A 9,939-nucleotide genomic window follows, 5' to 3' on the forward strand; every position below is an offset into this window, starting at 1 on the left:
AGGGGAGGGAGGGAGAGAGAAAGAAAAGGGGGAAAGAAGGGGGTTAGGGAGGCAGGCAGGTAAGAGATGGTAATGGGGCTAGAGAGATGGCTCAGTAGTCAAGAGCATGTACTGCTTTGTGGATGATTGGAGTTCGGTTCCCAGCACCAATAACAGCTACTTCACAACTACCTCTAACTCCAGCTCCAGAGGATTTGAATACTTCATCTAGATCATCAGGTGCCTACACTCACACATGCATACAGCCACACCCCACACACACATATAAAATCTTTAAGAAAGTGAGAGACAGCTGGACAGTGGTGGCACATACCTTTAATACCAGCACAGCAGAGGCAGGATGAACTCTGAGTCCAATGCCAGCCTGGACTATAGATCTAGTTCCAGGACAGCCGGGGCTACACAAAGATCCTCTGTCTCAAAAAACCAAAGAGAGCAGGGAATCTAAGATGTTATCAAATATACAAGCTTCTATAATCATTGAGCCTGCTCTTATCATGGATCTCATAGTCAAACAGAACTGTTCATAAAAGGGTAAATGCATATGAGCATTTGAGAAATAACAAGATTATTACGAATAATTGAAACCTCACTACACAGCACCAAAAGTGCCATGCAACTGCTGTTTCACACTGCCTCTTTATAAAGAAGTCAGAGACTTAAATCCAGAGACAGGATATGGTAAAGTAATCTATGGATATTACAATAACAACTGACAGTATAGAATTTTATTCATATAGTCAGAAATATACTATTCAGGGCTAGAGAAATGGCTCAGTGGTTAAGTGCACTGACTGCTCTTCCAGAGGTCCTGAGTTCAATTCTCAGCAACTACATGGTGGCTCACAACCATCTGTAATGGCGTCTGATGCCCCCTTCTGGTGTGTTTGAAGACAGCTACAGTGTACTCATATACATAAAATAATATTCATTTTGTAAATTTTAAAGTGAAATCATTTGGAAGGCTAACTGCCAAAAACCATCAAGAGGACACAGTGAGCTTGAGTCTTTCTTCTGTGTGCAAAGCTCGGATGATTTACAAACATACCTGCTCATTGATAAGGATGCTGTGCAAACGTACCTGCTCATTGATAAGCATCTGCACCATCTCCTCCTCGCCTAAGTTCTGCTGCATTATAAACCGCAAGCATTCAAAAAATGCCGAGATGACAGCTGAGCACTCAGCAGAGCTCGATTTGGTCCTCTCAGTTGACAGCCTAAAAAGTAGTGACTGAGGATTATTCTTCCAAGAGGAAAAGAAGAGCTCAGAATCACAAAAGACACTAAAACGGAATCCTACTGAATGAAAACTTTTAAGTCAAATGCTTTTAAAAAAAAAAAAAAGGAACAATCTTTTTTTTATGTATATGCGTACACTGTAGCTGTCTTCAGACACACCAGAGGAGGGCATCAGACCCCATTACAGATGGCTGTGAGCCACCTTGTGGGTGCTGAGAATTGAACTCAGGACCTCTGGAAGAGCAGTCAGTGCTCTTATTAACCACTGAGCCATCTCTCTAGTCCCCAAAAGTCAAATTTTTTTTTTCCAGATGTTTCTTTCTAATGAATTGACCATTAGACTTACAAATTCCTGCAATGGCCAACAGACCATAAAAAGATATTTCTTTAGGCTCCTGCTTGAAACCAATAGCTTCAGTAAACTATGGCCTTGACTTAAGCGCCAAAAGTCAAATTCTTAAAACTAAAAACTAAGAGCAACCAAAATATTACAGCTGATGAGAATGCGAATATCAAGAATTAGAAAAAGAGCCGGGCGGTGGTGGCGCACACCTTTAATTCCAGCACTCAGGAGGCAGGGGCAGGCGGATTTCTGAGTTCGAGGCCAGCCTGGTCTACAGAGTGAGTTCCAGGACAGCCAGGGCTACACAGAGAAACCCTGTCTCAGGAAAAAAGCAAAAAATCAAAACAAAACAAAACAAAAAAACAAACAACAACAAAAAATGTGATATCTAATTAATTATTAAAGTTTAATTATGAATCAAAAATTTAGTTATAATTATTAATTATCATAATTGATCATAATAAAATATGCATGCCATTCACTGAACGACAAATGAAGTGAACTGTTTAAAGTGTTTAGCAGAAGTAACTGTTTTGGAACTTGGGTGTGGAGCCTGAGACCTCACACGTGCGTGTAGGTAGGTGAGCCGCACTTCAGGTCCTTAAGGGTTCTACGGATTTGGGCATCTATATCTGACAATATGAAAGTACTATGACTCTTTAGAATATGGTCCATTTCTATTTAGACACTTAACTGTTTTTGTTTTTATCTTTGTATTGGCTACTACCACAAAAGCCTGGGCAGTTTTCAAAAACAGAAGAGGGCTGGCTACAGCGCATGTCCTACAACCCCAGCCACCCAAGAGGCCAAGGCCGAGGCTCTTTTGTGCGCCGCAGCACGGCCCAGCGCAGACCACACTGCAGCACTCTGCCCTGCTCCCTCATTCCTATCTCTCTGAAAGCTTGAAGTGTTTAATAGAAGGAAAAAAAATGGCGAAATTCAAATTGGAAGGAAAACTATGAGAATAAAAGCAAGAAAATTTCCTTTTGCTTTTAAAAACAGAATTTAGGCTGGCAAGGTGGCCCAGTGGGTCACAGAGTCTGAATAAACAAGTCCAATCCCTAGAATCTACGTGACAGAAAGATAGAAGAGGTTCCTGCAATCCACACTCCAAACCTCATACATACATACATACAACGGCACACATATACCTGTTTGTGTGTGTTTACAAGCATATATACGCCACAACACACACAATAAACAATAAACCTAATTTTTAAAGTAAGAAGAAATGTACTTGCTCACCCAGTAACTAGAGAGGTGAGGAAGTTTTTGAAGAAGTCCAGCTTTGGCTCTGTGATGGACTGAGGGAGTTTGCTGATGAACGGTAAGAGGTAAGGATAGATAACAGCAGCTAGGCCCCGGCCACCTTCACGGATCATGGCTGTCAGCTTCGGAAACACACTTTTCTTGGCATTTACATGAAACCAACAGTCCTAACCAAAAGAGAAAAAAAAATTATAATAGTAATTAAAAATTGTAAGTGTGTTTCACAGATAAGAGAAAGCAAATCTCAAGAATAAGAATCAAGCAGGGGGCTGGGTGGATGGCTCAGCGGGTAAGAGCACTGACTGCTCTTCCGAAGGTACAGAGTTCAAATCCCAGCAACCACATGCTAGCTCACAACCATCTGTAATGAGATCTGAGGCCCTCTTCTGGTGCATCTGAGGACAGCGACAGTGTATTTATATATAATAAATAAATCTAAAAGAAAAAAAGAGGTGTGGCCTCATTGGAAGAATTGGGTCAAGGTGTGGGTGGGCTTTGAGGCCTTCTATGTTCAGGCAGGCTGAACAAATTTTAGCATTTTTCCAGTGAGTTTTATTAGACAGGACAATGTAATGCACTCTTTCATGTGGCGTTTAGGGAAGTGTGTCTCCTTTACATACCTCAATAGTTGTCAGTGTGTAGAGCACAGCTTCCCAGAGAGCTGGGCAGACCACAGGGTCACTGTCATCAATGCTGAGCAGGACAGATGGGCTCACTTTGGCAGCTTCCTCTTTCATCACCTGGGGAACATGCTGGCACAAAGCAGAAACTAACTCAAAATACGCTGAGCGGACCTAAAAGAAGAACCAGAAAGCGGGATGAAACCAAAGCCTAAAGACAGTAGCAATTGCTCACAATTCCCTGTTCACACAAGGCAAAATAAAGACAGGAAGAATATAATTTTTAACAGAAACCCTATTTAATAGCAAAACTCTTCATTTGGGGTTTCAAACCAGTCAAACAACATTAGCCACAATGAACACAAAGAAAAGCAAGCACAGCAAAATACAATTAATCCTCTACAGACTTCATTAAAAGTGCTTATCTAAAGCACTTACCTAAACTCCAGCATTTGGAAGGAAGAGCTAGGCAGATCTCTGTGAGTTCACACAGCCTGGACTACAGAACAGAGCAGCCTGGGCTACACATAGAAACTCGTTCCCAAAGATACAAACAACAACAAAAGTGCTCTATCTTTTTGTAAGACTGTACATCTGGAAAAGCATAATTCCCAAAACAAAACTGTATTCATCTAATACATTTAAATGTAAAGCTCAAGGACCGTGTTACATCTAATGTCTCCCCCCAACTCAGTTCACATGCTGAAACTTAACTGCTGTATACAAGTAACTAGGTCTTGAGCATATTACCTTCATAAATGCAATTAATAATTAATAAAAGGAAGCTCAACATAGTGGCAATGGCTCTAGTCCCAGAACTCAGGATGCAGAGGCAGGTAGGTCTCTGTGAGTTCAAGGCCAGCCTATCTATATAGCTAGTTCCAGAACTAGAGCGAGTTCCAGTTCCATGGTGATGCTTTCTCAAAAACAAACAAACAAACAAACAAACAAACAAAAAACACCAGTAAAACAAAGCAGTAAGACACTAATTACACAGGAGGGCTTGAGGGAGCAAGGCTGCCCTTCTGCCCTTCCATGCCTTCCCACAGGTAAGGATGCAGTGCAGAGGACCCAGCTTTGAAGCATAAATCTATGTGGTGGTTTGAATAGGCTTGACCCAGGGAATGGAACTATTTGGAGGTGTGGCCTTGTTGCAGGAAGTGTGTCCCTGTGGGCTTGGACTTTAAGACCTTCCTCATAACCACATGGGTATCAGCTGTCTCCTAGCAGCCTCCAGATGAAGATGTAGAACTCTCAGATCCTCCTGCTGCACCATGCCTGCCTGGATGCTGCATTTAAAAAAATAATCCCTAGTAGAAGATCTGCTAGACTGTTTATCTAGTCTTTCTAAAAGTATTTTTAGAGTTATTTTATTTTATAGTATGAGTGTTTTGCCTGCATTTATGTATGCGCACCATGTACATACCTGCAGAGACAAGTAGAGGCCACAGGCTAAAGGTGGGGGCTACGAAAGGGTGTTAGATCCAGAGTTTCCTATAGTGTGTGCTACTGTGTAGGTTATGGAAATCAAACCCAGATCCTCTGCAAAAGCAACAAGAGCCCTGAACCACTGAGCCATCTTCAGCCTCCCCGCCCCCGCCGCCTGTTGAGTCATAACTGTGAGCCTCTATAACTGTGAGCCTCGCATTTCTACCTTTTTTGAATTACCCAACTTAGCTATTTTGTTTGAGTATGGATGGGCTGAAACAAGCAGATTTAACACAATGAGTGAAATAGAAGACTGAATAAAAGAGCTTATTCATACACAGAGAGAAAACTGAAAAACACAGGAGACATACAAGACAGAAAACAGGACATTTAATCTATAATTAGTTGCAATTCCAAAGAAAGAAAGAATGAAAGAAAGGAAATATCTACAGGCAACATCTGAGAATTCCTGAGGCAATTAAATACCCTAATCCACAGATTTAAGAATCCTAGTAGGCCGGGCGTGGTAGCGCACGCCTTTAATCCCAGCACTCGGGAGGCAGAGGCAGGCGGATTTCTGAGTTCAAGGCCAGCCTGGTCTACAAAGTGAGTTCCAGGACAGCCAGGGCTATACAGAGAAACCCTGTCTCGAAAAAACCAAAAAAAAAAAAAAAAAAAAAAAGAATCCTAGTAAATCATAAGCAGGACCCATAAATGTGTGAGAGAAAATCATACCAGGACAGACCATACTGCCTTAAGAAAACGTAAAGAGGGCTGGAGAGATGGCTCAGTGGTTAAGAGCACCGACTACTCTTCCCAAGGTCTTGAGTTCAAATCCCAGCAACCACATGGTGGCTCACAACCATCCGTAATGAGATCTGACGCCCTCTTCTGGTGTGTGGCCTCCCTTCCCCCAGCCTGGAACCTGCTTGCTCAAGGGTGGAGCTACCGGCTCATTCGTCCTGTCACGCCTACCTACTGCTGGAACCTGCCTTTGCTGCCTGGAGGCACACACGTGTTCGTCCTGCTACTGGACCCTGAGTTACTTGGCGGGATATTGGGTTCCCTCCCCCTTCCTTTATAACTGNGTGTCTGAAAATAGTAAAATTGAGCNTTGATCAGAACTTGTTGTCTTAGCTCCATTGTTTCTTCCGCCCCGTCTAGATTCCTCTCTTTTCAGCGAACTGCCATTCTCAGTTGAACCGTTCGTGTTGTGGACTGCGGGCAGGCTGCAACACTGGTGCATCTGAAGACAACTACAATGTACTTAGATATAATAATAAATAAATCTAAAAAAAAAAAAATAAAATAAAATGTAAAGAGAGCCGGCCATAATGACACATGTCGTTAGTCCCTGCCCGCAGGAGACAGAGGCCAGCCTACATAAGAAAGTGACAGGATGGAGCTCGGAAAGAATGGATGTCAGTTCAATGCTCAACAACGACACAGAAGGGAACAGACAGTTCCAGTCTAATCAAGAGGCAACTAAGCAGTTCCTGAAGGACCAACCACAGAGACGTAAACATCACGATGAACACGAGCTGAGCGGGTGGCACACGCCTCGGGAGGCAGAGGCAGGCAGATTTCTGAGTTTGAGGCCAGCCTGGTCTACAGAGTGAGTTCCAGGACAGCCGGGGCTTTACAGAGAAACTCTGTCTCAAAAGACCAAAATAAAAACAAAACAAACAAACAAAAAAAAACAATAAACATGAGCATAAATGCAGTACAATCAGGGCGGAGTTACAGAAAACAAGTTTTAAACTCGAAGCTATTGCCATACCTGAGGTACACTGTGTTTTCCATACTTCCAAAATTTATTCTGTGATAAAAGTGATTTAAATTTCTCCTCCAGAGAATCAAGCTCATTGTTAGGTAAGAAACAAAGCAATCTCTTCAGTGCCAATAAAGAGCACGTCACGACTCGGTGGAACTTAGCCTCTCTCTCTTCCTCTGGCACAGTTCTAGAGTTAAAAGTAGTAAACAAGTAAGACTGCAAAAAAGAAGCCAAACTACATATCTAGCACCTTTATATTGTTGTATTTATTTATATATATTTTGTTAAATTTCTACCAGCTACCTTATTTCTGTATCTTTTCCCCCACTACAAACACCTTTCAAAACTCCTAGAATGTTCTGTCACATGTATTTAGCTTGTGTGCCTATGTGTCTATACCATGGTGGGTGAGGGAGTGTGCATGTATGCCTGAGAGGCTGGAAGTCAGAGGAGGAACTGGGAGAGCAGTTTCTCTCCTTCCTCCATGCTGGTCTTAGGGAGGGACAGCAAGTGCATGCACCCAGCACGCAGCCAGCCAGCCCCAGGCAGAATCGAATCACACATTGTACAACTGATCCTAGGGGACAGCAAAGGCAAAGCCGGCAGCATGGAGCAAGGGAGGAAGCACCGTGTTCGGCAACTCTAGGAGTCTGACTACATCGCTTGATGGCTCTCAAAGGCTTGGTTACAATATAACAGTACAGCCAGAGAGATGGCTCAGAGGTTAAGAGCACTGACTGCTCTTCTAAATTAAAGGTCCTGAGTTCAATTCCCAGCAACCACATGGTGGCTCACAACCATCTGTAATGAGATCTGGTGTGTCTGAAGACAGCTACAGTGTAGTCATATACATAAAATAAGTAAATCTTTAAAAAAATAATAACAGTAAAGGTAAATAAAACATTTTTACTACTCTTTTTACAGAACTATTTGATAACAGTTTCAAGTATGCCAGACCTTAAAACAGTTTCTGCTATGACTGCCAAAAGGTTAATTAAAAAAATAACAAAAAAACAAAGCTATAAGGTAGAGTAGTACACGCCTTTAAAATCCCAGCACTTGGGAGGCAGAGGCAGGCAGATTTCTGAGTTCCAGGACAAACAAACAAACAAACAAAAAATACTACATATGTATCTCAGAAAATTCAACTTTAACACCAGCCAAAGTTCAGGGAGGCACCATGCAGCATTTTCTGAGGTAATTTCACCTGCATTTGGAATTCCTTCTCAAAACACACCATACTGAAATTATCCATCCAAACCAACTAAGTAAATGCCTAGTGCACATTAGTTAGAAACAATGCCGCTTACTGAGGGTCACTGAGTGTATCAGGAGTTTCTTTCAGAAGATGGTCCTGTAGCACCTGAAGGAGAGAACCACCAAAGCCTTGAGATTTATGGAACTGACAACCATCATCAGATGTAGGAACAATCTACCTGCTAAAAATTCTCATGCCCTTAACCCACAGACTAGCTATTTTCGGCATCAAAACTAACAGGTCTAAATTTTTGCCCATTTTTGACTTCCTACTTATTCCCTGCCTTGGCTGGTACTGTGATAAAGACAGGGTGCTTTATGACAGCTCAAATGCCCATCCACAGAAACTTTCCTCTAAACACTTGTAGCTACTTGTCGGCCATTATTCTCACTACAGCAGCACAGTGGGCTGAGAGCTCAGCCAGGCTGAGAGACAGACTCGGGTTTGCTTTCCTTCCCGGTCTCTGGCCCGCAGAGAACACATACTGTGCGCCCGTGCAGGTCAGGGGCAGTCAGTCAGTTCTCTCTATAGACCTTTGAGGATTGTACGGAACAAGTCAGGTGTACTCAGGCTTACGCGGTGAGCACTTTACCCACTGAGCCATCTTGCCAGCCCCTCGATACCTTTCGAGGTTACTGATATCTTTTATATTGATGGTGTGAGAGAGAGACAGAGCTTGTTCCTTCTTGACACATTTACAAGAGCAGGTAAAAGAGCCGCCACTGGATGCCTGCCAGCCTTAGACAACTGAGAAACACAGGTACACAGTGGCTGCAAACACTCACAGTTGTAATTTCTTCCTTGCAAAACGCTATGGCTTCAGGTTGCTTGCTTGGAGGGAAAGCGGCTTCGAATGCATCTTTTGCTGCCAGTGCAGCTGGTGGATATGTGTCACACTGAGCCATCAACCAATAGCCCATTACGCTTTTTAAATAGGGAGCTAAGTGCTTCTTTACTTTAAGGATAAGTTTTTCAAAAGCTTGCTGCGTCGCTTCTCGAACACGGCGATCATGATCCTATTGAAAGCAGAAATGTGGTTTAAGAGCAAATACTAATATTTGTAAGAATTCTACAATGACTCACAGTAGTAATTCATCCATGTATATAATCAAACTAATAATAACTTTTGACAGGCTAGAGGAAAAACTTAGCAGTGGAGCACATGTTTTAAGCTAACAATGCCCTGAATTCAATTACAAGCCAGAAAAAAAGAAACAGAGAAAAAGAAGAAAACTTGCTTTGAAATGAGTTAGGGTTTCTTTACTGACAATCATGGAAAATAATTTCCTGTGAAATAATTTTTCCTTTCTCCCCCTTTCCAGTGAGACTGTAGCCACGGCATGTTCAAAGACAGAGTGATTGACAGACAGAGTGATAGGAGAGATTCATCCTCACTCTTCTGTAAACCCAGCAGGCAAACCCTTGCAGAGAAAAGGCAGAAAGCGCTCATGGACGCTAATGCTTGCTTACAAGGGAGATTTTGCAGAAGATTCTTGGCCAGTATGGAAGAACCCCTTTGACGGCCTCTGTGTCTCTCTCTGTGCACATAATTCCAAATTCTTGCATTGCCTGAAAATAATTAACATCATCAAGGGTTAACAGAGGTAACACAACCTACGATTTTCTTCCTTTCATGCTGGGAACTCAATCGACTTTATTTAAAAGGAGAATGCATCATTTCTGCCTGTGCCACAAAGAAACATGAAAAATTCGTTCATAGTCCACTATAGCAAAATTTTAACCATTGACTTTTAGACTTTACCATAAACAAAGAAAACTATGTGGTAGTGATTTAATCCCAGCCCTTGGGAGGCAGAACCAGGAAGATCTGAGTTCAAAGCCAACCTGTCTACACAGTGAATTCAAGGACAGCCAGGACTACACAGAGAAAACCTGTCTCAAAAACACCAAACAAGGGCTGGTGAGATGGCTCAGTGGGTAAGAGCACCCGACTGCTCTTCCAAAGGTCCAGAGTTCAAATCCCAGCAACCACATGGTGGCTCACAAC

The 9,939-nt window shown here is 42.5% G+C and overlaps 1 protein-coding gene and 1 non-coding gene across 2 annotated transcripts in view; both read right to left on the bottom strand.

Annotated features, from left to right (window-relative positions):
• The window catches only part of Ltn1 (listerin E3 ubiquitin protein ligase 1), a 53,772-nt gene that overhangs the window by 36,434 nt on the left and 7,399 nt on the right, over positions 1-9,939 (bottom strand). The window contains exons 3-9 of the mRNA XM_021184683.1: positions 9,402-9,500; positions 8,717-8,947; positions 7,984-8,036; positions 6,680-6,860; positions 3,472-3,645; positions 2,828-3,018; positions 1,082-1,217 (exon numbers count right to left, since the gene is read on the bottom strand). Coding sequence (XP_021040342.1) covers positions 1,082-1,217; positions 2,828-3,018; positions 3,472-3,645; positions 6,680-6,860; positions 7,984-8,036; positions 8,717-8,947; positions 9,402-9,500 — 1,065 coding nt within the window. The remainder of the gene's footprint in view (positions 1-1,081; positions 1,218-2,827; positions 3,019-3,471; positions 3,646-6,679; positions 6,861-7,983; positions 8,037-8,716; positions 8,948-9,401; positions 9,501-9,939) is intronic.
• LOC115029615 lies at positions 1,549-1,685 on the bottom strand. Its single transcript, XR_003835183.1, has one exon. It is a non-coding gene; the product is annotated as a small nucleolar RNA SNORA2/SNORA34 family (small nucleolar RNA).

Source organism: Mus caroli, chromosome 16 (genome assembly GCF_900094665.2).
Source record: "Mus caroli chromosome 16, CAROLI_EIJ_v1.1, whole genome shotgun sequence".
In the NCBI taxonomy this organism is placed as follows: Eukaryota; Metazoa; Chordata; class Mammalia; order Rodentia; family Muridae; genus Mus; species Mus caroli.